This window comes from Natrix helvetica (genome assembly GCF_964273705.1).
Source record: "Natrix helvetica genome assembly, chromosome: 8".
Taxonomy (NCBI): Eukaryota; Metazoa; Chordata; class Lepidosauria; order Squamata; family Natricidae; genus Natrix; species Natrix helvetica.
The window spans coordinates 26,124,866-26,152,806 of NC_138559.1; the positions used below are offsets into that span (position 1 = coordinate 26,124,866).

Genomic DNA, 27,941 nt, shown 5'->3' on the forward strand with positions numbered 1-27,941 from the left:
ATTTTAAGAAGATACCTAGTTGATACCTAGGATGCTGGCAACAATCTGTATCAACCATTAGCACCAGTCAGTGGTATTTGCAACACATCTTTAAATGATCACTTGACTGAGTTTCATGTTTAATGAATAAAAGAAATAACAACAACAACAAAAACAAAAAAGCCTGAATACATTCAGCCTCCCACTCTCTATTGCTACAGAGGCAATAAACTAGAGTAGGGGTCTCTAAACTTGGCACCTTTAAGCCTGGCAGCTGGGGACTTCTGGGAGTTAAAGTTGCCAAGGTTGGAGACCCCTGAACTAAGACGATGTTGTGCAACCTTGCGCAAATTTGAAGACAAGTGGACTTCAATTCCCAGAATTCCCCAGCCGGCAGGGTTTCTCCACCTTGGCAGCTTCGGTGCTTGGCTGGGGAATTCTGGGAATTGATGTCCACCTGGCTTAGTTGCCAAGGTTGCAAAAGACTCACCTTGGCTGCTTAGTTGACAGGTGAGAGAAGGCTGCTAACCTGGGCCACCGGATGCAAGAGATCATGGACGAACCCAAGCAAAAGCCCACAATATTAAAAAAAAAGATGTGGAGACTCTAGAAAGAGTGCAGAGAAGAGCAACAAAGAGGATTAGGGGACTGGAGGCTAAAACATATGAAGAACTGTAGCAGGAACTGGATATGTCTAGTTTAATGAAAAGAAGGACCAGAGTTTCCACAAAGAAGGTAGAGTCAACCTCTTCTCCATAGCACCTGAAAGGCAGAAGCAATGGATGGAAACTAACCAAGGAGAGAAGCAACTTAGAACTAAGGAGAAACTTCCTAACAGTGAGAACAATCAACCAATGGAACAGCTTGCCTTGTGGGTGCTCCTTCACGGGAGGCTTTCAAGAAGAGACTAGAGACTAGATCTTCTAATCCAATCCCCTGCCTGAGGTTCTCCTGTGGTACAGGTTTTTCTCCTCAGGCAGGGGGTTGGACTAGAAGATCTCCAAGGTTTTCTAGTTGCTACTATCGACTAACAGTTGGAAGGGACTTTAGAGGTCTTCTAGTCCCAACCCCATGCTGGAGTAGGAAACTCGTTCTCATTTCAGATAAATGGTTGTTTGAGCTCTTCTTAAAAAGCTCTAGTGATGGAGAAGGAAGGGAGGGAGGGAGGGAGGGAGGGAGGGAGGGAGGAAGGAAAGAAGGAAGGAAGGAAGGAAGGAAGGAAGGAAGGAAGGAAGGAAGGAAGGAAGGAAGGAAGGATAACAGAGTTGGAAGGGACTGTGGAGGTCTTCTAATCCATCCCTCTACTCAAGTAGGAGACTCTACCATTTCAGACTGTCCAATCTCCTCTTTAAAACTTCCAGTGATGGAGAAGGAAGGAAGGAGGGAAGGAAGGAAGGAAGGAAGGAAGGAAGGAAGGAAGGAAGGAAGGAAGGAAGGAAAACAGCATAACAGCCTATGTAACAGCATAATAAAATAACAGAGTTGGAAGGGACCTTGGAGGTCTTCTAGTCCAACCCCCTGTTCAAGCAGGAGAGCCTCTACCGTTTCAAACAGGTGGCTGCCTAATCTCCTCTTTAAAACCTCTAATTGATGGGGACTAAAGGAAGGAGGGAAGGATAACCCAAGGGACCTTGGAGGTCTTCTAATCCAACCCCCTGTTCAAGCAGGAGACCCTCTACCATTTCAGACAGGGGGCTGCCCAATCTCTGTCTGAAACCCTCCAAGGTCTGTGACTCTGCCTCCCCCAGCAGCTCCCTCCGCAGGGCAGTCGGGTCGGGGGAGCGGGGGCTGCAGGCGGCGCCGCCTCCCGAAGGCCGCCCCCGCCCCCTCGGGCCAAGCAACGGCCGGGCCGGCCAGCGGGAGCCGCAGCGCGCGGAGCCATGGAGACCAAGCGGCCGTCGGCCATGGCCAGCTCACCGCCCGCGCCCGCACCCTCGCCCGCCGCCTCCCCGCTGGCCTTCGCCGGCTCCAGCGAGCAGGACGTGGCGCTGGCCAAGTCCTTCTGGAACTCCGTCACCCTCCAGCCGCCGCTCGAGTCCCGGCTGGGCGTCCGCGGCGGCTCGCTTTGCGACGGCGCCTCTTGCCCGCGACGGAGCTCGGCCGGTAGCCGGGGCGGAGGGGCGGGCGGGCGCGGAGGCACCCTCCGTCCGTGCTTCGGAAATGGCGGGGGGGGCTCCCGTCCCTTGGCTTCAGCTTCGGCCGAGCGGAGATGCCCAGCTTTGGAGAAGGGAGCGGGGGACGCAGCGCTGGGCATCGGGGCGGCTCAACGGGAGAACCGAATGACGGGGCTGGAGGGGGGCTTGGAGGTCTTCTAGTCCGACCCCTGCTCCAGCAGGAAGCCCTATGGCGTTGCAGATCAAGGGTTGGCCAATATTAAAAGTCTCCGGTGATGGAGAAGAGAGGGAGGGAGAATGAATAACAGGTGGAGGGGACCTTGGTGGTCTTCTAGTCCAACCCCCTGCTCAAGCAGACCAAGGGTTGACCAATCTCTTGTTAAAAGTCTCCAGTGATGGAGAAGAGAGGGAGGGAGGAAGAATAACAGATGGAAGGTCCTTGGAGGTCTTCTAGTCCATCCCTCTGCTCAAGTATGAGACCCGCTACCATTTCAGACAAATGGTCCAATCTCTTCTTAAAAGACTCTGGTGATGGAGAAGAGAGAGAGGGAGGGAGGGAGGGAGGGAGGGAGAAAGGATAACAGTGGAAGGGACCTTGGAGGTCTTCTAGTAGTCCAATCCCCAGCTCAAGCAGGAAACCCTATGTCATTCCCGGAGGGAGGGAGGGAGGGAGGGAGGGAGGGAGGAAGTATAACAGGTGGAAGGGATCTTGGAGATCTTCTAGCCCAACCCCCTGCTCAAGCAGGAAGCCCTATATCATTTCAGACAAGTGGCGGTCCAATCTTCCTTTGCCTGGCATTGTGGTGCTTCTTCTGCTTGCCCCTCCCTCCCCATTCTTGGAGGAGTTCCTTTTCCTTGGTCGCCCCTTCAGCACCCACCACCCCCAGAATTTCCTCCTAGGAATTGGCCTGCATTGCAGGGGGGGGGGGTTAGCACCTGCGACCGCAATGTCTATGGAGGTTGTCAATTAATGTGGGGGAAAAGATCCCATAAATGTTCAAAGACAACATCTCAATCGGGGATTTCAATCCGTTGCAATATTATTTTTATTTTATTTTTTAGGGAGAACCAGCTATTTGTCTGTTTCATCCTCCGTGAGTGACAGTAAGTATGCCATTTTACCCAAATGGAAATTTTGGAGGGCACCCTGATACTTATCGTCATAGAATCTTTAAGCCAAACCACTCAAAATCCTTGTAAAAGGCACTCTGTGAATGCCAATCCAGGGGATGCCAAGCACGTCGGGTGCCAATCAATTTATTCAATCCTATGCGTGACCTGGGAGGTTATCTTGCCCCAAGCAGCAGATGGAAAGGACAGCATTTTTAATTGGCATTATTTGAAAAAAACAAATACACTTATTTTTATTGCAAGAACACGAAGGAGGGAGACACTTCTCTCTGGTAGCTTTCTGCACCTGAGTTTCCTAAATGTTGTAACTTGGGTGAGCAAATACGGCGCCTTTAAGGACCTTGGACTTCAACTCCCAGAATTCCTGGGTCAGCCTTAAAGGGGCCATAGTTGCCCACCCCTGCTCTAACCCAAAATAGAATGTAGAGATCGAAAGAAGTAATATATGTATTATATTATGTAAATGTAACATGTATAAGGAGTGAAGTATGTGTATATAATTAGTAATGTATGTGGAATGTATAAGATATTAATGTTATACTTTAGTTTTTATATGGCGGAGATAACACCAGGATGATTGCACCATGTCCAACTTTTATTTTTAACAATAAAGGTTTTTTTTTTTTAAAAAAAAAAAAAGAGGACCAAAAATGAAAAACCTAACTTTTTGCAGGATTTTTAGCAAGGAACCCTGTTCTTCCTTTTAGCTGCCCTTCTTGTTCTTTCGTTGGGCTAACCTGTGCATCCAAAATGTCCTCCGATATCTTTGTTTACTGTAGTTAAAATAAAAATAAGGGTTACTCCAGAAAACCAGGAGTCTGGAAGCACCTTTTCGGACTAACCAACAGCCCACGAAAAAGGATGCCTTTTTCCAAGCCCTTCTCGTTTTGGGCTGCCATAAACACTCTCTGACTACAAATCTCACATTCAGGGTTGGAGTCATTCCGCTTGAAAAATGATGAAAGATGGTTCACTTTTAAAATGAATTTTAAAAGATTTCTTTGAAAATGATTGTTTAGAACGAGAAGAAGATAGACAATTGGACACGGAGAAAGATGTGTGGAAAGAACACTGCCTGGAGAAGGTGAGCGAATTCTGATGCTTTAGTTTAGTTTAGTTTAGTTTAGTTTAGTTTAGTTTACCTTAGCTTAGTTTATCTTAGCTTAGCTTAGCTTAGCTTAGTTTAGTTTAGATTGTCATTGCACATCGTACAATGAAATTAGTAGGGCTGGTATTGCTGTGGCATGTGGCTGCCAGCCACTGCAACAGGTGAATCAGAGGAGGAGGAGGCATCATAGTTAGGGTAACCTGAGAGCTCCGAGGGGGAAGAGGGAATGGAACTGGCAGAGAGAGAGAGAGAGAGAGAGTCAGAGTCAGCCCTCAGATGGAGAGTCAACAGTCCCCAGTTCTGGAGGTGGCTGATGAGGAAGAGGAGGAACAGCTGGGCACAGTGTCTGATGTGCAGGTGTGCAAAAGGAAGAGGAGAGGGGAGCAGTGGAAATCTATGGGCTGATCCTCGGGACAGAAGAGCCACTCCTGCTAGCGAAGGCCCACCCTAGCGCTGGGGGTAAAAGGCAGGGGGCAGAGATAGGTGTGGCAGATAACTATCCATCTCCCTGCTGGACAGACTTGTTAGTCTGCGATGAGAGAGAAACCTTAATTAGGCACTCCTAATTAAAGGAGTCATTGATTCAACTACAAAAGGTTTTGGGGAGCTGGGTCAGAACAGGAGGCAAATCGATATTTTTAAACGGGGGAGAAAGCTGCCAGGGCTATTCCATGCTCTGAAAAACAGCAGAAGATTTTCCATCTTCTCCGGAGCTCTCCGCTTGATTATCTCCTTCAGAAAGGAGCTGAGATGATTAGATGGCAAATCCGAGAGAAAGGAAAAATTCAGAGCAGAAACATAAAAGGGCAATGGAATTCTCATGGCTTCCACGGGGCTGATGCCAGCAATACCCTGCGAGACAAAGAAAAAGAAAATGTTTTTACAATGCTGGATCATAGACTGGTAGAGCTCCATGGGTGTGCACATTTGCACTAAAAAAGGAGCACAACATTTAAAAAGGGGGGAAATTACATTTTTTCAACGAAGATTGTTCTGCGCATATGCAGAAAATCAAGATGGCGCTGCCGAGGATAGAACCAGTACAGTCACGTGTCCGGCCGAGTTACTACCTATTCAGCACAACTGGGCCGAGCCCACCTCTGCCCTGGCCCCCTCTCTGTGTCTGACGCAGAGCCCTCGTCCGAGCCTTCCCCAGACTCCAGGACTGGCCCATCTTCCTCTCCAATCTCCTCACTGTCCGAATCTGCTGCCAGCTCCGCTGACCTCTGGCGGGCCTCTACAGTGTGCATCCCTTCCGGAAACAGCTGTTGGGTCATTTCTAGACTTGTTGGACCTTCATCCTGGATCAAGAATGCTGCAGACTATGACGGGAAACCAACCCCAGGTCTACGGACTCTCATGGACAAACCCATTAGCTCTCGGTTAATTAACTCCTGAGGTCCAGTGTGGAACCCAACATCTTTGGCCTCTTGGCTGACCGCCGCATAAATAAATCATTACTCCGATCGATAGGAATAAATAGCGCGGTTCTCCGGCTAATCCACATCGTGTTACCGCAGTTTGCAAAAGTTAAGAGCTACATTAATACAGTCTTAAAGGACTTTCTTTACACACACACACACTTGTTAAAAGAGGAAAAGCTTTGCCGAGTAAGCGTGGGAATGGAGCCAGAGGCAGCCGGTCCCTAGCAAAAGCCGAAATGTGCTGAGCTTTGCAGTGGCTGCCGGCAAACTGGCATTCGTATTCATGGCAATTAATAACCCCCTAATGGATTTGATCCATTAGACCTGGCTCAGAGAAATGGGATTATCTGGAGAAGGGAGACTAGTCCCTCAATCTGCCACAGTTTCTCTTAAATAATTCTGCTCAAAGAAACAGCTGCAGGATTGTACGTTTCATCAACTAGTTTAAAAGCAAAGTTTGCAATCCTGGATGCTTGGGCTGGGCACCCCCACCATGGCTAATCCCTAAATTCATCCTCCTTTCCTAGGACTGAAGCCCTAGTCAGCTTCCACGCAGCTCCCCTCTCCTCAGTTGAGTTTAATATCAATCCAGATTTATCATCATCTGATAAATTGCGCCCCCTATTGGACCGGGACGCCCTACGCACAGTCACCCATGCGCTGGTGACGTCTCGCCTGGACTACTGTAACGCTCTCTACATGGGGCTTCCCTTGAAATGCACTCGGAGACTGCAGTTGGTCCAGAATGCGGCCGCGCGGGTGATTATGGGGAGTACCAAGTACTCCCATGTGACACCTCTCCTGCGCGAGCTGCACTGGCTTCCTGTGGTCTATCGAGTGCGTTTCAAGGTCTTGATTACGATCTTTAAAGCGCTCCATGGCTCAGGACCTAGTTACCTGCAGGATCGTATTCTGCCCCATACATCCCTACGACCCATCCGCTCGCACAGAGAGGGACTTCTCCAGGTGCCGTCCACCAGACAGTGCCATGGGGCGGCGCCTAGGAGCAGAGCCTTCTCTGTGGCGGGCCCAGCCCTGTGGAATGACCTCCCCCCGGATATTAGGACCACTACTGACCTCCGCTCCTTCCGTGTCAAGCTCAAGACCCACCTTTTCCAAATAGCTGGCCTGGCTCAACCATAACTTCGTATCGCTCCTGATGGGTTTTTTAATTTAGTAATTTTATTTAAGGGGATTTTAAATTGTGTTTTTAATTGTGTTTTTAGTTGTGTTTTTTAATTGTCTTTCACTTATAAGTCAACTCTCCTCCATGCACATATGTATATGTCCCTGTTCTTTTTGTATATATGTTTGTCTTATGTGTATTTTTATTTGTTTTGATTGTACGCCGCCCCGAGTTCTTCGGGAGAGGGTTGCGGCTAATCAAATAAAAATTATTATTATTATTATTATTAAATTTGGAATCTGTAGGAGATTACTCAGCTGATTATTCTCCAAAGCACCTGCGGGCAGGACGAGAAGCAACGGGTGGAAACTAATCAAGGAGAGAAGCAACTTAGAACTGAAGAGAAACTTCCTGACAGGGAGAACAATTAGTTAGTGGAACTACTTGCCACCAGAAGTAAATGCTCCAACACTGGAAGTTTTTAAGAAATGATTGGATAACCGTTTGTCTGAAGTGATGTAGGGTTTCCTGCTTAAGCAGAGGGTTGGACTAGAAGACCTCCAAAGTCCCTTCCAACTCTGCTATTCTATTCTATTTGTGGATCCTTTTTGGAGTCTGATGAAGTAAACCCCATGTGTTGGTTATACTAGGGTGCAAGAGTGGTTATATTTGACTGTTGGTTGCGCAAATCTCAGCTATGCTTCTCAGCCTTGGCCACCTGAAGATAAGTGGACTTCAATTCCCAGAATACCCCAGCCAGTCTCTTTCTTAGGGCTCTAGATCATATGTCAAAACTGCCATGCTGAGCTTCAGCCTTGCTTTGCTAGAGGCCAGCGGGAGCTGCTGGGAAAAGGAAACCAAGACTACTCACCATGCCTTCCAGAGACCTGGGAAGGGAATGCAATGGTTTACCACCTAACCTGCCAATGCAGGAAACATTACCAAAACGTCTAGTTCTGACTTTGCTGTACTGTCGCCACTTGGCTTCTAGTAAAAGTATACCTTTTGCACACATGGAATCGAGGGTTTCTCTTTCCTAAGGACCCAAGTCAGGGCAGGTGTGACACGGTATTTCCCAAACCTGTTCGCTTGAAGATGTGTGCACTTCAACTCCCAGAATTCCCCAGCCAGCATGTCCACACCAGGGGTGGGTTCCTGCCGGCATTACTACCAGTTCGGTGTGCAAAGAATTTTGTACCTGCTCTGCGCGTGTGCTCATTTGCACCTTAAAAGGTATGCGCATGCACACAACATTAGAAAAGGAAAAAAAGTACATTTTTCACATGAAGATTGTTCTGCGCATATGCAGAACAGGAAATTAAGATGGCAGCCCCGAGCATAGAACTGGTCCAGGTCCATGTCCGGCCGAGTTACTTACCTACTCAGCCGAACCAGGCCAAACTGGTAGGAACTCACCTCTCGTCCACACCTCTTCAAGCAGCCAGTCTCTGGAATTAACCAATACACTTCCTTCCTTCTCACTGTTGCAAACAATCTTTCTTCACAGGCTAAAAAGAGAGAAGACATCATTGCATTGCTGAAAAGACAAAGGGAAGAGAGAATATCGGTAAGATGGCTTTTTAAATTGTCCGAACCTCCTGTTGTGGCCCGCCAACGCTCAGTGGAGCTGGCAGCAGATTCAGACAGTGAGGAGATTGGGGAGGAAGATGGGCCAGTCCTGGAGTCTGGGGAAGGCTCTGTTGAGGGCTCTGTGTCGGAGGCAGCGAGGGAGCCAAGGCCGTATGCCAGTTATCAGCTGCCTTCGGAGTCGGAGATCAGTGGGGCAGAAGAACAGCTGGAGCCTGTTCCCAGTGTGCGCATGTGCAGAGTTGCCAGACGAAGGGAACAGCTAAAGAACAAGGGTCAATTTGGGAGTAAGGCCACAGGTGGACAATGAATGGCCCCTTCCAGAGGAGATAAAAGAGGAGCGAAGGGGGAGTGGGCTTTTGCAGGAAATAATTCATTTGGTTGGTCGTTCGGTCATTAGATTCGTTTCAGGAGTGTGAACATCTGTCCGTGAATCTCAGAGACTCTGTGCCCAGTCTTTCCTTGCACAGCACTGCGTTTGGAAAATATGTACATGGCAGCTTTCCAAGCCAGATAAGGTCTGTGGTCATAAATTCACCTTTGAAAGACTGTTTTCAAGGCCTTTGCTAAAGGTGAATGAGAGGAATTCACATTCGTTTAATAAAAGGGGTTTTGTCTGGTCCAGGACTCTGCCTCGTGTTTTGGGGGGAAGCCTGGGTCAGAACACCTCCTCCTCTTCCGAAAACCAAGCATTGCTTCCACGCTCAACTTTCCTTTCTCGTTTCTTCCCTCCTGCCAGCTGCAGCACGAAACACAGAAGAAGGAACTGAGCCAGGAATCCTATTGAAATTTGGCTAGTTTACTACCGAGGCTGTAATTCAGTCCTCCATAAAACTGGAAAAGATGCCAGAAGCCTGGCATGAGTTGAGATGGTTCTGCTTTCTGCGGAAAGCTTTGCGGAGAGAGAGAGAGGGTTGGGGAGAGTTATTTAAAGGAGATGATTGGTGGGGAGAAGCTGCCTTAATTATATGGAGCTGGAAAGAAGATCTTTAGTGCATATGGACTGGAATCTGTCAAGGACCTTTCCATCCCGTTTTCTCCTTCTTCCAGTTGTGAATCGGTTTCACCAGAGTTCTTCTTGCATTTCTGACTTTATTTTATTTTTTCAGCTCGCGGGACAATTCCTTCGCATTTTTTGTGAATGTTTTGCGTCTAACCTGCCAATGGTGTTGCGTATTTAAAGCTGTAGATCCTATTGCAAAATTCAAATCCATGGGAGTAACCCACGAGAGAATATCTGTAGCTCGAGGCTGAATTGTGGGGTGCTTGGTGCTCTCTGAGCTTGGTGGTTTTCTTGGAGATGTTTCATGACCCAACTGGGTAACAGCATCAGTGCTAGAAGGTAGTGGGGTTGAAGGGCAGGGAGAAGGGGAAGAGGGAGAGGGGGAGGAGGAGGAGGAGGAGGACTGTGGGGTCCTTGGTACTCTCTGAGCTTGGTGGTTTTCTTGCAGACATTTCAATACGCAACGAAATCCGTGCTAAAAGGAGTGGGGTTTGCATCAAAGACCTCCCAGAACCCCCACAAATTTTGCACTGCCCCCCCTCCCCCCCTGCAAAAGGACAGTTTAAAACGGGGGAAGTTTTTAACAGCATTTTCTTTTTCTCCTTTCTCAGAAAGAGTCCTTATCTAGTCCACACAAGCCAAAGGCCAAATCATCACAGAGGTAATATCAAGAAGACAAATTTCTCCCTGTTTGTTTTCGTTTTCGTTCATCCCGGTTGTAGATAAACGCTTATCTACTCATTTTGAAAGGTGTAACTTTTCCCCCCTCTCTTCTTTCCATCTGTTTTTTAGTTTCAGGGACCAGGAAGATGAGAGGTAAACCTCCTGTCCAGTTTAGAATTTTTTTCACGCAAACCAGAGAAAAAAAAATGTGTGCTAAAAAATTCCTGGGATTAAAAATGAGCCAAATTGTTCAGGGTTTTTTTTTGGGGGGGGGGCAAGAAATCAACCTGGCCTCTCCATATATTCTCCAAAGGTTCATTGCCCTTTTTTACTTTTAAAATTACCTCTCTGAAAAAGCTGATTTGGCCCCTTCCGTTTCTCCTCTCAGCAGTTTCTGCCTTTAATTTGTTACCCATTTTTACGGTAGTTCAGGTCCTTGTTTCAAACCTTGGCATTTCTCTTGACTCCAGTTATTTCCCCTGAGTTACTGGGGACAACCCGGATCTATCCGGTCAGTTGGGCTCACAAATAAGTAAGCGAGTCTTGTTGAAATTACTTGCTTAGGTATGGTTTGCCAGTTGACAGGTTCTCAAGAGCCTGGGAGTTGCACCCACCCACTCACCACCCCACAGGGGTTTCCCAGCGATTCCTGTTAACTGAGAAATCCTGTGAAAACCTCCTTTATTTTTTAAAAAAACTGTATTTCATAGAGGAAAAAAGTAACCTTGCTACATGAATAGAGTAGAGTAGAATAGAATAGAATAGAATAGAATAGAATAGAATAGAATAGAATAGAATAGAATAGAATAGAATAGAATACCAGTGCCAGAAGGGAATAGAATAGAATAGAATAGAATAGAATAGAATAGAATAGAATAGAATAGAATAGAATAGAATAGAATAGAATAGAATACCAGTGCCAGAAGGGAATAGAATAGAATAGAATAGAATAGAATAGAATAGAATAGAATAGAATAGAATAGAATAGAATACCAGTGCTAGCAGAGAGGAAGAGGAGGAGGAGGGAGGGAGGGAGGAAGAGGAGGATGACGACTGTGGGGTCCTTGGTGCTCTCTGAGCTTGGTAGTTTTCTTGCAGATGTTTCAGGACCCAGCTGGGTAACATCATCAGTGCTAGAAGGGAGTGGGGTTTGCTTTCTGTTTATATGCAGCAGCTTGAACAGCAGTGTTGGTGGGAGTGTTCAGCCCCCAAATAAGGAGAGATTACCAAGATTAACCAGACCAACAATCAAGCAACAGACAGCATCCCAAACAAGAAATTACCAACCCAAACAAACAATCAAGCAGTAAACAACAGCCTAACCAAGGAACCACCAAGAAACATTCCCACCCCTACTGACAGGGCAAGCCACCTCTGTATAAGAATAAGAGCGTACTCCGCTCTCATCTAACGCTGTTGACGTTACCTAGTTGGGTCATGAAACGTCTTCAAGAAAAACAACCAAGCTCGGGGAAGACCAAGCACTCCCAAGCTGAAAGATGCTTTGAGATTGGGAGATTTTCCTGCTGGTGTTGGGGAGAAGGAGACGGGAAGTGTTCCCAATGACTCCAGGGTGTCTTAATTCCTTTTTCTTTAGTTCCAAAAAGGAGAAGGAAGAACAGTCGGAGGACGAAGAGAGCGTAAAGGCATTACCTTGAGGATCCCGACCAGGGACACCAACGAAGAAGGCCTGTTGGTATTTTCAGCCGGACTCTCCTTGGTGTCTGACAGCGGCTGTGGCTCATTGGGGTTTTTTTTAATAGAAAGTTTTTTTATTAGAGAAACATTAAAAACATTGGACACAGTGCGACATTTCTGGCATAAACATTTCCATATAGTGATTAGATCTTACAACAATTACATTTTATAACCATTACATAGGTATGTGTAGTCAGTCAGATTACCTGTCCATTAATCCCTTCCTTTAAAGAATTACTAACCATACAAATACATATCCAATTCCTACCTATCACACAATCTTAATACGGTGTTTTCCAATTCTGAACTTGTCTTGTGTTTTTCTGTCCCAATCTTTTCCCCTCGTTTCTAACCATCGGAGCCACTTGTCCCAGATTTCGTGGTATTCCGTCTCGTCCTTGTCTTTGAGCTATAGAGTCAGTCTCTCCATCTCTGCTCACTTCAGTATCCTATTTATTGTTTCTTGTTCCGAAGGAGTCCTTTTGTTTTTCCATTTTTGGGCAAAGACCAGTCTTGCCGCCATTAAAATATGCAGCATTAGATGTAATCCACCTTTGCCATGTTTTTCTTTTGTGATCCCTAATAGAAATAATTCTGGCCTCAACGCCATCCTTTGATTTAGCATCTCTTCCAAATACTTTCTTATCTGGTGCCAAAAAGCCCTAGCTTTCGGGCACTCCCACCACATATGGTAGAAGGTCCCTAATGCAACATTACATTTCCAACATCGCGGCGATAATTTTTGTTAATTTTAGCTAATCTTGTGGGTAAGAAGTGGGCTGTGGCTCATTGTTGATGTAGTCTGTCCCCCGCCCTCCCCTGTTTGACAGACTAGCTCTCTGCAGGGCTGGGATGGCCTTTCTGGAACCCATTGCCCTGTGGGATTTTACTTCTCCGCAAGAAACCTCTGAAGAAATACCCCATGCGTTAAACGGGCTTTTGATACACCGTCCTGCAAGCTGAGATGTGAATGTCTGTTTGCTCTTAATACTGACGTTTCTATCACCGTTTCTAGCACTCGTGTTTCAGTTTTATTGTTTAAAGCAGGGGTGCCAAACTCAAGGATCCTGCCTGCGGGCTGCTTACATCAGCCCATTTTCACTACAAGAGCTCTCGGGCCACCACAGGCACCTCTGACACGAGTGACGTATAGCTGGCCACCCCCCACCCTGCCTCCCGAGGTCAAACACAATGCTGATGTGGCCCCTGATGAAATCAAGTTTGACACCCCTGATTTAAAGAGTCAAGGTGTTGCAGTGGTCAGAGTGCAGTACTGCAGGCAACGTCTGCTGACTGCCGGCTGACTGGGATATAAGTCTACATTCTATTGCTAAGTGGGGAGGGAGGGAGGAAGGAAGGAAGGAAGGTGATGACACAGTGGTTAGAATGCAGTATTACAGGCTAACCCTGCAGACTGCTAGCAGTTCGATCCTGAATGGCTCAAGGTTGACTCAGCCTTCCATCCTTCCGAGGTGGATAAAATGAGGACCCAGATTGTTGGGGGGACATGAGGCTGACTCTGTAAACCGCTTAGAGAGGGCTGTAAAAGCACTGTGAAGCTGCATATAAGTCTAAGGGCTATTGCTATTATTCGTTTTGTTTTTTTGAGCCCCATCTTGGGATTTGAATTTCCAAAATACCCAGCCAGCGGGAGGCATTCCAGAGCTCCCAAAACCTCTGGCGGGCACCAGGCGGGAGAAAGCCGGTTTCCATTTTAGTACAGCACATCACGTTTTCACTCTCTTCTGAGTAAATGGAACAGCGTGCTAAAAACAGCTGGCTCTTTCCCAACGCCCAAGATGGCCCGGTTGAATTTCTGCCTTGTGTTTTCTGCTTTTGCCTCCCAGTTTCCCTTCTAGCCTTTTGACATAAATATGCTGAGGTGAAATTGCTGGGCCTGAATCCCTTCCCTTCTTTCCCCGGCATGCAGGAAATGGTACCGTCCTTTGCCAGAAAATGGGTTTGTGTTGTTGGTGGTGGTGGTGGCTTTTTTCTCTCTCCTCCTCTTCCAACTTTCAAAAATTGGCCTTCAAGAGGTTTTGGCACTTCAAATTGTGGGAAGACGGCAGGGGCGAGAAATGCCACTCACCCCTCACTGGGTCAATAAAAGGTCAATAAAAGGAATTGCTCCTGTAATTTAGCTTGTTTTGACTGGGGTGTTCAATCCAAGTTCAGAGCTCTCGGTTAACCAAATGCCTTGCCCGTAAGCCAGGACTTTTCTGGCTGGTGATGGATTGTCCTGGGATGGCCAGTAGATGCCACTGACCAAGTTTCTGTGTTCTGACCCAGGTTTTCCAAGAGCATGAAACAAACTCCTTGTCCCGACAAAACTCCCTTTTATTAATCGACTGTGAATTCTGCTCATTCACAGCCAGCAAAGTCTTTCAAGGGAGGATTTACGGTCACAGACCTTATCTGGCTGGGAGAGCTGACAGGCCCATATCTGCAAAACTTGGCAAGGAGTCTCGGAGAGTCACGAACCCATGAAGTCAACTAATTGCCTCCTGCAAACTCCACTCTCCTTTTGCTCCTCTTTTATCTCCTCTGGGAGGCGCCATTCATGTCCACCTGTGGCCTTACTCCCAAGTCGACCCCTGTTCTTTAGCTGTTAGTGCGTTGACCAAACCTGGATGCAGTACTCTAGGTGTGGTGTTACTAAGGCTTTACAGAGTGGTATTAGTACCTCCCTTGATCTTGATTGTATCTCTCTGTTAATGCAATTTAGGATTACGTTGGGTTTTTTGGCCGCCGCTGCCACACACTCTTGGCTCCTATTTCATTGTTTGATGTGCCCTGGCACCCAGCTCCTCTTTTCGTGACAGCGGACGTAACTTGAAGGCCCATTTCTGCTAGTCAGCATGAACTGGAGGCAGATTTGGGGGGGGGGGGTATTCGGGAAGGAATGAGTGTGCAGGCGTGAATGCGCACATGCACTCAGAGATAACACACACACACACTCTTCATAAATCAGAAAGCCACTTAGGAAATTGCTGATGCGGCTTCCAACGGCCGGCCAGATTTCAATAGGAGTTGGAATCGTTCAAGTCCAGCCTTCCAAGAAATTCCTCCGACGTTAATAAGGAGACGAGATGAAGCAAATACTGTGTTCGCCACGGCCTCCTCCCCAGCCATCGGAAGATTACAACACCACACAGCCAGAGTTTTGACAGTGTGGGATAGCAGTTTAGTCTTTTCTGAGCGGCTGGGGTCACGCATTGTTCTGAGCTGCTGTTGGTTGGGAGCACGGTTTGTTGAATCCATCCATGAAAGAAACATTGGGGTTGGACTAGAAGACCTCCAGCACTCCTTCTAACTCTGTTATTCTGTTAACCGGGGTGGCACAGTGCTTAGTGTGCAGTCTTGCAGGCTACTTCTGCTGATCAGCAACTGACAGCAGTTGGGCAGTTCAAATCTCACTAGCCTCAAGGTGGACTCAGCCTTCCGTTCTTCCGAGGTGGGTAAAATGAGGACCCAGATTGTTGGGGGCAAGATGCCGACTCTGTAAACTGCGTAGAGAAGGCTGGAAAGCACTGTGAAGCGGTATATAAAGGGCTATTGCTATATCTGTTATATGTATATATGCAGATAGACAAACATACACACACAGAGGGGGGCATGGAAAGGAAAACTTCCATGCTTTTGGCTGCTCCCTCCCAACCCCAAAGCCAAAATAGCATGTTTGCAGCTGGACTCCTTTCCTTCCTCACCCCGGCTGGGCATCTGGAAGCTGTTTCCAAACCAGGATGAGTGGAAAGTTGGCTCGGGATCCCGGAAGCTCAGCCCGGTCCAGCTTCCCAGCGCTCAGGAAACCAGCAGACAAATGTCTCCCGTCAGCATCTGGGCAGGAGCCGATCCTGCGACTGGAGCTTTCCGTGTGCATTTCCTTCTCTGTTCCCAAGCAGAATCTGGCCCAGGCCTGTTGCAAGATCCCTTGCAAAGATGCAGACTTAAGGCTGCTGGGAAGATGTGGAGACTCTAGGAAGAGTGCAGAGAAGAGCAACAAAGAGGATTAGGGGGCTGGAGGCTAAAACATATGAAGAACGGTTGCAGGAACTGGGTATGTTTACCTTAAGAGAAAGAAGGACTAGGGGAGACATGATAGCAGTCTTCCAATATCTCAGGGGCTGCCCCAAAGAAGAGGGAGTCCAGCTATTCTCCAGGGCACCTGAGGGCAGAACAAGAAGCAATAGGTGGAAACTAATCAAGGAGAGAAGCAACTTAGAACTAAGGAGAATTTTCCAGATACTGAGAACAATTAATCAATGGAACAACTTGCCTCCAGAAGTTTTGAATGCCCCAACACTGGAAGTTTTTAAGAAGCAGTTGGATAACCCTTTGTCTGAAGTGGTGTAAGGTTTTCTGTCTAGGCAGGGGGTTGGACTAGAAGACCTCCAAGGTCCCTTCCAACTCTGTTATGCCCCGCAACTCCTCTGAATCCATCCTAGGTTCACTCCTCGGCGTTTCGGGGGGTCCAATGGACACGCGTGAACGCTGCTACACACACACACACACCCACACCCACACCCGTCCCTCAGCCTCGCCGACTGCCAGCCAAGGCTCGCCCTCCGCCCCCGGGAGCCCCTCCAGCGGCCTCCCTCCTTCCCTCCCTCCCTCCCCTCCGGGCTGGCCCCCGGCCCAGAGGCGGAGCCGCTTCGCCTCGCCCGGGCCAGACGTTCGGCCGCTCCCGGCGACTGCACTGGCTCTGGCGGCTGCGGCCATGTGGCTCCCGGGCTGCGACGGGGGAGCGGCCGGTGGGCTCTGGCAGCTGCCGCTGCTGCTGCTACGGCTGGGCGCCTTCTGCGAGCCGGCGGGCGGCCAGGAGGCCAGGCTGCCCAGTGGTGAGTCCGGCCCCCCGGCGGGCGGGCAGGCAGAGGCTGGACGGGGCTGGCAGAGCGAAGCGCAAAGGACGGGGATGGGCGGGCGGCGGGGCTGCTCGGCTGGAGCGCAAAGGAAACTTTGCAAAAGTCGGGGAGTCTAGAATCGCGTCCCCACTTAGGGCCGCGCTGGGAACGGCGGTCTGCTAGCGGGGGCGGGGGATGCCAAGCGGGAGCCCCCTTCCGTCCAGCCGGGAAAATGGGGGCAGAGGGGTGGAGGGGGGTTCAGCTGCAAGACACAGCCCCCCTCCCTCAAGCTTGCCCTCTGCCAGCCTCCTCCTTGGAGGCTCTTTGCCACACAACTCCCGCGTGGTCCTTTTTTTCAGGGTGGTAGTGGGCATCCTTCCAAAGCTCTGGCCGCAGCCCTCCGCCCTCTTTACTTGGGGGGCCTCTACCTGCAGTCCAGAAGTGCAACCAAGCAGCCAGACTGCCAGTTGCCCTGGGTTCATTGCAAGCCCCCAAGCCAAGAGATGCCAACTGAAGGCAAGTCCTGTTGGACAACTGGTGCCTACTGGGGCTTTGCTGTCCACCCACCCACCCACCCCAGCCCGGAGCCGCCCGCAGAGGAGGAGGTTAAGATGAAGCAGCTAAAGGGGCCGGGAGGGGGGAGGCTGCGGGAATCGAGGGGCAGCCGTCGGCCCAACCCCCCCCCCCCCGCATCAACCGGGCAATCGTGCCCAGCCAAACCACGGTTCGTAAATCGCGAGTGGAGTGTTTGAGCGCTCCCGCGACAAGGAGGGGAGGGCAGTCCCGAGTGGGCTGAGGAGAGGAAGGGGGAGGGCAGAAAGTCCCCTACTTTGTCTGCCAAAGCTGCGGCCGGACCGGAACCCCCCCCTCCCCCGCAGCTTCTTTGAAGGCGTGGGGAGGGGTCGTGTCTGCTGTCGGGCGGTGGGCGCGTTTCCAAGTCCGGGGTGGGATGGGGAGGGGGGTCTCAGCTGCCGGAGTCCGGCCCTGAGCCAGCGAGGGCCCCTCCAGTCTCCCGTCGGGCCGCTGGAATGTTTGGGGGCGGCCAAGTTGGGGGCACAGAAGCCCCCGTGCCTGTGAAATCCCGACGTGCTGCGGATCACCTAGGCCTAGGGCGTCCCTGCATTCGGGCTCCACAGCCGTCGGAACCTGAACCCACTTCCCTTCGGGGTGGCAGCCAAAGGACTAAGCCGGAGAGCGTCATAGCTGGGATTCCCGCAGCTCCCTAAGCGTCTTGGGGAGCGGGGTAGAATCCTGGCACTGGAACTGGACCATAGCTGGTTCTATTTCCACTCTGGATCAGAAAGGTCCCTTTAGCTGCTTTATCTTAACCTCCTCTGCGGTCTGCTCAGAGCTGGGGTAGGTGGGTGGGTGGGCAGCAAAGCCCCGTAAGACAGCAGATACACCCCTCCCCATGCCTTTAAAGAAGCTGTGGGGGTTGTCTGGATGCAGCTTTGGCAGGTAAAGGAGTGGAATCCTCCCACCCACCCCTTCTGGCTGTTCCCCCTCAGGACTTTCCTCCCCTCGTTGCCCACCTACCTTCAATGGGTGAATAGATTCCCAAGGCTGGGACAGTCCATTTATTTCTGTTTTAGCAACATCCGTCCAAAGGAGACTGAACAATGGAGCAAGCAGCGTCTTGGCAATTATGCAAAGGACCCTGAGAAGATCCAGTCACTTAAGGATATCTCATTAAATGCAAACTCTGATGATTTGTCTTCTTATTTTAAGTTTTGAATCAGTTCTTCCTGACATCCGGCATTGGGTTATTATTTTTGATTATTCTAATTTGTTGGGTTTCCATTTGCATGCTGCCCACTCACTGCCGTACAGTGGGAGGCCTTATAAATCATGGGAATAAATCAAGCATTGAGATAAATGACTGCCAACCTATGGAGGATTTCTGTGAATGGAAAAGAAGAGAAGAGAAGAAGGAAGGATAGAGAAGAGAAAAAGGAAAGAAGAGAATAGAGAACAGAACAGAACAGAAAAAGGAAGGATGGAGAAGAAAAAAGGAAAGAAATGTAGAGTAGAGTAGAGTAGAGTAGAGTAGAGTAGAGTAGAGTAGAGTAGAGAAAGTAGAGCTGGGCTGGGAGGGACCTTGGAGGTCTTCTAGTCCAGCCCCCTGCTCAAGCAAGAGAGTACATCTGAGGATCCTCACTTGAGTCTCAGTTCAGATTTGAAATAAACCCAAAGGTGCTTTTTCATGTTCCAACTGGACTTTCTTGTTTTTCTTTGGAGATGTTTCCGCTTCTCATCCAAGAAGCTTCCTCAGCTCTGAACTGGACAGAAGGGAAGGATTGGTACTCCTTGCAGACAGATGGTCATTGGCATCCTTTTAGAGAGTCCTTGAAGCCACTTGGAGGTTTATCTGTGTTCTCACAGTCACCTGAGTAGGGCAAATGGGTGTGGAGCCTTGAGAAGCAAAACGTCTTCCCCAAAAAAACCCTAAGAAAATCCAGTTGCCGCTTGAAAAAGCCCCGTTGGGACAACCAGGCCCTGGATGACAGAGAATCTCCATATAGACATTTAAAATAAACATTTTTATCCCATTGCCAAAGTATTACAGGCCACCGGTTTCTTCCCATAATATTCAGCAACAAGAAAAGAAGGCAGAATTTAGAATATTGCTGTTCCTTTTGTGATGCTGGGAAAAATTCTACATCGTGAAGTTGTGGATGTCAAGAATTCTTTCTCTGTCTAGTCCAGGGATGTCCAATATGGCGACTTTAAAATGTGTGGACTTCAATTCCCAGAATTCCCCAGCCAGCCTGGCTGGGGAATTCTGGGAATTGAAGTCCACAAGTCCTAAAGTTGACAAAGTTGGACCATCCATCTCTCCTCCTTCTGAGGCTGTTTCTGCTCCACAGGGCAGACCGTCTGCCTGAGAGGCACGCAACGGCCTTGCTACAAAATCGTTTACTTCCACGAAGTCGCACGCAGGGTCGGCTTCCAGGAAGCGCTTCAAACCTGCCGGAGAGACGGCGCAGACCTGGTCAGCATCGAATCCCAGTCGGAACAGGTGTTGGTTGAGAAGATGATCCAGCGTTATTCAGCCTCCGATGGTGATTTCTGGATCGGCCTCCGGAGAGAAGATGAACCCGAGAACGGCACCGAATGTCCGTCTTTGTACACCTGGACCGACGGGAGTTCATCCACCTTTCGGTAAGCCAGAATGAAGTTTCCATCAAGAATTTAGGACAGTGAGGGCGAACATTTTAGACACCAAGTGCCCAAGCTGCGTGCTCGGGGAGCTCTGCTTGCCACCTCTGGCATGCGTGTCATAGGTTCGCCATCACAGATTTAGGAGGCCAGGCAGACTCTCTCTCTTTTTAAAAAAATATATTTATTGTACATTTTCCTCTGTTCTACATCACAATTTCAATTTTGCAGCAGTGGTATACTGGTTGTCTCTAATTCTTTTTAAATATACATAATGTTATACACTCTAATCACGACCATTTCCCTCTTAATCATACAGTGTAGTCCTCGGATGGCGAACCTATGGCACCATGCCCAAAGTGGCACACGGAGTCATATTGCCTGACATGCACGGCGTCGCCCATTCCTCTTCCAGATTTCTGGTGCGCATGCGCGCATGATGATCAGCTGGCCTTTGTGCATGCGGCACTGCCAAAAACTGGAAGAGCTGGTCTTATGTTTTCCGGTGTGAGTGTGCGCACCGATCAGTTGTTCATGGTGCGCATATGCGCGTCAGTAACCGGAAGACTAGCTGGGTGGCTGTGCATTTGCACACCAGAAAACAGAAGTTCATTTTCCATCATGTGCATGCCCCCTGGGCAGCTCCTCTTCCAGGTCACAGATGAGACATGCGTGCAAAGCAGACACACTCGCTCTCTCCCTTTTTGGCCTTCGGTGCCGAAAAGGTTCGCCCTCACTGGTATAGCCTCTTTTTAAATACATAATATTGTACAACATAGTTTTATCCATCGTTTCCATGGTTATAACGTAACTCTATGCATTTATCTATGCATTTTGATTTACAGTTGTATACAATGCAATAATGATATAGCTTGCAATATGTATTCTTCTATATAATTTTGTACCGTTATTTGTTTCTAGTTTGTTAATCTTCTCTCATTATTAATTTTCTACCCGCTGAGTCTATTATCTAGCCATTTATACCATAAGTCCCATATTGAGTAATATTATGTTTCCCCTTTATCTTTAAGTTCCATCGTTAACTTGTGCATTTTGGCACATTTTAATATTTTCTTTATAACCATTTTATCTGTAGGTATACTTCTGTTTTTCCAAATTTGTGCATATGGAATTCTAGCCGCTGTTATGACGTGTAACATTAAATATGTAATTACGGTATTGCATTTCCCTGGTAGCATGCCTAATAAGAATAAATCATCTCCTCTAACCACTCATTTATCTTTAACTAATATTTTTTTGCCGATGGATAACTCCACCATATATGATAATAAAATCCCTGTGCCTTTTGCAAAAGCACCTTTACACATGTCAATATACCTCTAAAAATACCTCTATACTACTTACTTTCCTTTCAGATAAAGTTAATACTAACATTATTTAATTAATTGCTTAGTTGATAGCTAGTCATCAATAGTTAATAATAAATAAGTCAATTGTTTCCTTATCTGTCTGAAAAATATTCTGTACAACTATTACCTTTGTATTATCACTTTTTCATTCAATGCAACTGAATTCAATGCCTTAAACAATAGCATTCCTAATATTAGTTAGTTGTTAGTCTATAACAGGGGTGTCCAAACTTGGGAACTTTAAGACTTGTGGACTTCAACTCCCAGAATTCCCCAGCCAGCTGGCTGGGGAATTCTGGGAGTTGAAGTCCACAAGTCTTAAAGTTCCCAAGTTTGGACACCCCTGGTCTATAATTTGTTCCCCACAACTTTTTCCAGTTATCTAAATTCTGTAGTGTAACCAACTTTTTTGTGTGTGGAGGCCAGGCAAACTCTCATGATTTGCTTGTCCTTCCTACAGAAACTGGTACGCGGATGAGCCCTCCTGTGGAAGCGAGTGGTGCGTGGTGATGTATCACCAGCCCTCGGCACCTGCCGGCGACGGAGGACGTTACCTGTTCCAGTGGAACGATGACCGATGCAACATGAAAAACAACTTTATTTGTAAATATTCAGAAGGTAACATTCCCCCTCCCAGCCCCAATGGAGTGAGCTCCCGTTCCTTGTCCCAGCTGTCAACCTAGCAGTTCGAAAGCATGTAACTATGCAAGTAGAAAAATAGGAACCACCTTTGGTGGGAAGGGAACAGCGTTCCGTGCACCATGCCGGCCACGTGACCATGGAGACGTCTTTGGACAGCGCTGGCTCCTTGGCTTTGAAACGGAGATGAGCACCGCCCCCTAGAGTCAGGAACGACTAGCATGTATGTGCGAGGGGAACCTTTACCTTTGCTTCTCGCACACTGGCTTTAAAGTTCCTGTAATCAAATGTAGGATTTGGTTTTTCAGCATCTTATGCCGTCTTATGATTGTTTTTCTTCTCTTTGCAGAAAAGCCAACGGTTGTCCCTGAATTGGCTGCTTCTCAAACAGGTAACATTTGGTGTTAGGGAAAGGAGGGGGAGGTTGAGACTTTTGCTGGGAGAAACGCCAAATCTAGCACAAATAACAAACAATGCCAAAAAAAAAGCAAAATAAATTGTTAGAGGCGTGAGAAAGACAATGAGGTATATTAAGGAGATGTAGATTGGAGTCCACGTTTAACCATGGAGCTTAGGAGTCTTCTCGCGACTTCAGAAGGTCTCTGCATTCCAGCCAACCTTCCTCACAGGGTTGTTGGTATTGTTTATGGGAAAAGAAGGAGAGATTTGTCCCCACTCTGCAGTTTCTTCCACTCCGGAGTTTCCTCCACTCCAGGGGTGAAATCTAGCAGGTTATGACAGGTTCTAGAGAACCGGTAGCAGAAATTTTGAGTAGTTCAGAGAATCGGCAAATGCCACCTCTGGCTGGCCCTAGAATGGGTGGGAATAGAAATTTTGCAGTATCCTTCCCCTGCCATGCTCACCAAGCCACGCCCACAGAACTGGTCGTAAAAAAAATTGAATTTCACCACTGCTCCACTCCCAAAGGAAAGACACAGTTCTCCATTAAATTGGTGTTTCCCAACCTTGTCAACTTTTTAGCTGTGTGGATTTCAACTCCCAGAATTCCCCCAGCCAGCTGGCTGGGGGAATTCTGGGAGCTGAAGTCCACACATCGTAAAGTTTGCAAAGTTGAGAAATGTTGTTTCAAATAATAAATAAGCAAAGCTCGCTCTTTTGAACCGATGACTCTCAATTGCTTTTTCGAATGTTGGATGTTAATTGATCCTTTTCTAACTGATTGACCCCAAAATGTGGACATTTCGGCCAAATTTGAGTCTTATCCTAGTCCTAAATCCTCTTGCATCATTCTTAGGGCTCCTTAATCTTGAATTATCCAAATCAACTATTTACATTATTGAGACAACATCTTTAAGTCGTAACACTCAGATTTTTTCCGTAGGGTACATAACAGGGTCTTCAACATTCACATCCCCAGAACCCCCCATGCAGGAGGCTGTTGCTAACAAGACCCTCCCAGAGGCCAAAGGTAAAAAAAAAACCACTGTAATTTCTCGAAATTTTTAACAAAGGTTTTTTAAATTTTTTGTTACATCTTTAAAGTTCTGTATAAGCAAAGTGTTGTCCAAGTTTTCCCCCCTTTACATCTTCTATTTATGCATAGTACATTTTACATCTTATTTCCATTTTACATTTCAGTCATTTTATTTTCATTCCATAATCTCCCGCTTAATTTTAATTTCTTCTTAATATATTGACAATATCATTATTTGCCTCTCCAAGTTAATCACATTTAACATATTATTCCATCTATTATTCTGTTTTACTGTTAGTAACATATATTCTCAAATTTAGTTTTATATATTACACATTTGATTTGCTTAGTTATCCACAAGTAATAGTTTTAATCTATTTCCCACACATTGCATTAAACATATAACTTTGGCTATATTTACTAAATTTCATTCTATTCTACAAACAAATCCTTCTCTTTCTTTTCTCCTTTTAACCATTTTCTCTTAGTCACTCAGGAACTTCATTTCTTGTAATTTTAATGAGGATGGAAAAAGAATAAGTTTGTTGTCATTGCTGCAAAGAAAGTTGGAAGTCTTTTCTTTATGTATCTTTTCTTATTCATATGTCTTAATCACGTTTCTTGAGTTCTGAATTCACACTTTTCCTTTTATTTAATCTTACTTTATATGATGTCGTGTCTACTGTTGTGAAACTTTCTAGTAAAAAAAAATACTTTAAAAATACAGTTGCAGTTTCCTTTCTCCAAAGCTGTTTTAACAATACCTTGAATTTCTCGGAGAAGAAATGTCTTTGCCGCACCCGAAGAGAATTAATATACATTGTTCTTGTTGCTTTATGCCCTACACAGAGAGTATCTCCCCACAACTCATAAATAAATGGGGGTTTGAAAGTCACAATTCCACTGTGATAAAACTTTGTTCTCAGTAACACATTGAAACTCTTGGTTTCTTTCCTCTTCAGAGTCTGCTTGGAGCCTTCTGTACATCTTAATTTCAAGCATTCCTGCTTTTCTTCTGTTGATCATCATCGTCGTTTTTATCTTTTGGGTTTACTCAAAAAGGCAAGTGGCATTATTATACAAGCTGGGAACAATTTTGTGGGCAATGCCTCAAGGACAAGGAAGAAAGTTGCCCAGGTTGGGGACCCCTGCTTTAGTGGACATGGGGGAAGGGCCTTAAAAGACAGGAAGAAAAGTTGCTCCCATGGCCAGGATTAGATAAGCGTGGCTTGAGCCCACGCCAAGACAAGAACATAAGAAAACAAGTCCCGCCCCGATTCACACAAACTTAAAGTGAAGAAGAGAGACACACATTTGGGTTTGCAAGATCCTATTATAATCAAAGTCACCCAGAACTACATGCCATTGGTTTCTTGATCTGGTCTGTAGGGCTAACACACACTTTCTTTGGACTCGAGAGAGCTTGCCCTTAATTTACACCCAGTTGCAAGTAAAGTCTTTTCCTGCCCCAGAATCACTCTTTTCTCCATGGGTTGAAGAGGGGAAGGATTGCATCGGCGTGGTTTCCAGATTTAGCCTCCCCACCCACTCACAGGAAGGAGACGCTTGCGAGCCGGAGTCAAAAAAGGAGGAACTTAACCTTCCTCTGGACAAGTCATCTTTTGTTGCGACATCTGAGTTGTTCTTAAACTAAAACTCTTATCTCCTGGCATCTCTGCTGTTAAATTTGGGTGCATTTTGATCTCATAGCAGAGGTGGGTTCCTACCGGTTCGGCCCAGTTCGGCCAAATAGGTAGTAACTGCCATGCCCCCAAACCAGTTCTCTCGACGGCGGCATACATGGCGCCATCTTGTTTTTGGCTTCTATGTAAGCACAGAAGCATTTTTAGTACTGCACATGTGTGTGTAGTGCGCATCAAGCACACATGTGCGGCGCATCCCTGAGCGAACCGGCAGTAGCAGCAGCTGGAACCCAATACATTAGATTGACCTTGGGGCTGAAGCCAAGGGGGGGTTGCTGCCGGCGTTGCTGCTGCTTCGCTTTGTGCGTGCTTCACATGCGCAGAACATGAAAAAATGTATAAAAACATGCCAGCAATGGCAGCAGCGACTGGGGAACTGGTTTGCGGGCGTGGCCAGCCTGGGTTGCTTCCGGTTCTGCGATTAAGGCCAAAATACCACTACCGGTTTGGCCAATACTACCAGGAGCAACCCACCTCTGGCTGAAGCGTATTCTACCTCTGTGGGGCCCCAACCTATTTTTAAGGGGGTGTTTTCAAAAGCATTTTATTCATATGTTATGGAGGAAATAAGGAAGGTTGAACAAGTGAGCCCTGCAATTTCCTTATTCTTGGAATCACCTTTTCTGATCCACCCTTTGCCCCTGCCAATTTTTCCTGGTGGTCTCCCAGCCAAGTTCTCTTGAGTGAGTGTGTGTGTGTGTGTGTGTGTGTTCCACCATAACTCTGGAATGCCTCAAGCAATTTCAACCAAACGTGGTACACAGATGACTTACTCTCTGGAAACAAATACTGTTGGGGGTAAGATACCTTAACACCCCTGTGTTAAGATACAGCCTGTTGTGCCTTAAAATGGCTTCTACTCTACAGCGCAGTGGAGTTGCCATGGTAACGGCTTCACAGTATTCCACAAGGGGGCTCCCACCGGTAAGGGGGGAAATCCAACATTAGAAATTACTTTTGGTCCAGACATTTTACCTCTATAAATAAATACCCGGGCAACGCCAGGTTATCAGCTAGTATTTTAATTTAAAAACTATCGAAAAGCAAGGCTACCCCTTCTTATCTGTCTGGATCACCCAAGCATCCAGCAAAACCATGGAGTTCATTCATGACTAACCCAAGTTAGAAAATAGAAGAAAACTCAGTCAGAAAATCAGAAAGAAGTTAATGTATTTTTCCTTCCTTCCTTCCCTCCCTCCTTCCTTCCTTTCTCTTCCTTCCTTCCATTCTTTCTTTCTTTCTCTTTCTTCCTTCCTTTCTTTCTTTCCTGGCCAAGGAAACGGGAGCAGAGTGAGGAGAACACGAAGGAGAAAGACGCTTGGTCATCTACCAAGATGCGAAACAGCCCCAGTTTAGAGATATATAACGTGATTAAAACCCAGGGGGAAGTCGATCTTGGTGAAACGAGACCACAGACCCGGAACTCCTCTTTCCGTGTCCGTCTTGGAGGAGAAGACCTCTGTGGAGACTATGACAAGGTCAACAACTCCGAGAGTGGCTTTGTGACCTTGGCGAGCACCGAAAGCGGGTTTGTCACAAACGACATCTATGAACTCTGCCATGACCAAGTAGGGCAAAGCAAAGAGTCGGGTTGGGTAGAAAATGAAATTTACGGATATTGAAGAGCTGGTGGCGAGAGACGGATTCAAGATGGGCTACTTACCCATTGATACAAACTTTAGCACACAAAAACGTGGCTGTTGCATTGAAGAGGGGGTTTGATGGATCTAAACAAATCGATTGATTGGTTGATTGGATGTCATCAAGTTGTTTTTAATTTCTAGCAACCACGTTTTCTCCATGAAGATCTGTCCCTGGTCTGGTCATTTAGATCTTCCACGGGTGAACCCATCATCTCTGTCATTGAGTCCATCCAATTGGTGCTGGTCATCTTCTTTTTCCATCCATCTTTAACCATGAAAGCAGAGATCTTATTGACCAGGAAATGGTCTTGGGAGAACTTGATTTCCTTCCTTGTTACAGCCACCTGATCTGTTCTGATCGAGGCTTCCCGAGAGCCCGACAAAAACCCCTTTTATTAATTGACTGTGAATTCTGTTCATTCACATCCAGCAAAGTCTTTCAAGGGAGGATTTATAGTCACCGACCTTATCTGGCTTGGAGAGCTGCCAGGCTGATATCTGCAAAACTTGGCAAGGAGTCTCGGAGAGTCACGGACCAATAAAGTGAACTAATTGTCTCCTGCAAACTCCACTCCCCTTTCGCTCCTCTTTTATTTCCTCTGGGAGGGGCCATTCATCGCCACCTGTGGCCTTACTCCCAAGTCGACCCCTGTTCTTTAGCTGTTCCCTTCATCTCTCAACTCTACGCATGTGCACACTGGGAACAGGCTCCAGCTGTTCTTCTGTCTCACTGATGTCTGACTCTGAAGGCAGCTGATAACTGGCATACGGCCCTGGCCCCCTCTCTGCCTCCAACTCAGAGCCCTCATCAGAGCCTTCCCCAGATTCCAGGACTGGCCCAGGTTCCTCCCCAACCTCCTCAGTGTCTGAATCTGCTGCCAGCTCTGCTGGCCACTGGTGGGCCACAACATTTACAGCCGCCTGATCATCTAGAACCTGGCAACATCTTTCGCATTATAATAAGCACATCAACTAATTGATGATATCCAGATGGAATATTTGTGAGATACGGCTAAATATAATGCAGGTTTCATTTCTCGCCACCTGGCTTTGATCAGCTGCCGAGTTTCCATCTTTACCTGTTTGGCAATCCAAAACATTTTTCCAGAAAGGAGGGAGTTTGTTTCTGCTCTTCTATTCTTCACGTGGTATTTTTGCAGGATGATCCAAGGACAAAGGAAAGGACATGCTCTAACTGCAGTATCTTCCGTATTGATAAAGACATTTTTGTTTTGATTCAGAAATGAGGCAAGTGATAAGAACTCCTTGGCAGTTGTGGGCAGGCCTGTTTCTTGGAAGCGGAATTAAAAAATGGGGT

The 27,941-nt window shown here is 47.2% G+C and overlaps 3 protein-coding genes across 5 annotated transcripts in view; all 3 read left to right on the forward strand.

The window, feature by feature from the left end:
* Positions 1-27,941, forward strand: part of SIK2 (salt inducible kinase 2) — a 191,585-nt gene that overhangs the window by 96,564 nt on the left and 67,080 nt on the right. The window lies entirely within an intron of this gene.
* On the forward strand, positions 1,860-12,850 carry HOATZ (HOATZ cilia and flagella associated protein; the record flags this gene model as incomplete). 3 transcript variants are annotated; one of them, XM_081960661.1, is made up of 6 exons in its annotated part: positions 1,860-2,082; positions 3,156-3,197; positions 4,244-4,308; positions 8,390-8,449; positions 10,084-10,133; positions 11,733-11,930. In XM_081960661.1, 6 exons carry the CDS (start codon positions 1,860-1,862, stop codon positions 11,791-11,793), a joined length of 501 nt encoding a protein of 166 aa, XP_081816787.1. In that variant the 3' UTR covers positions 11,794-11,930. The 3 variants fall into 3 exon arrangements, with proteins under 3 accessions (XP_081816787.1, XP_081816788.1, XP_081816786.1); XM_081960662.1 differs by having other exon boundaries at positions 10,088-10,133; XM_081960660.1 differs by lacking the exon at positions 10,084-10,133 and having other exon boundaries at positions 11,733-12,850.
* Positions 16,511-27,251, forward strand: LAYN (layilin). The gene is made up of 7 exons (XM_081960532.1): positions 16,511-16,671; positions 19,542-19,836; positions 21,664-21,821; positions 22,192-22,233; positions 23,185-23,271; positions 24,240-24,343; positions 26,270-27,251. The coding sequence occupies exons 1-7, from the start codon at positions 16,551-16,553 to the stop codon at positions 26,600-26,602; spliced, it is 1,140 nt and encodes a 379-aa protein (XP_081816658.1). The 5' UTR covers positions 16,511-16,550; the 3' UTR covers positions 26,603-27,251.

Coding starts and splice junctions, on each gene's coding strand:
- LAYN (XM_081960532.1), top strand. CDS start 16,551: ATGTGGCTCCCGGGCTGCGACGGGGGAGCGGCCGGTGGGCTCTGGCAG. Junction 21,822..22,191: donor TATTTGTAAATATTCAGAAG/GTAACATTCCCC, acceptor TTCTCTTTGCAG/AAAAGCCAACGGTTGTCCCT. Junction 23,272..24,239: donor GACCCTCCCAGAGGCCAAAG/GTAAAAAAAAAA, acceptor TTTCCTCTTCAG/AGTCTGCTTGGAGCCTTCTG.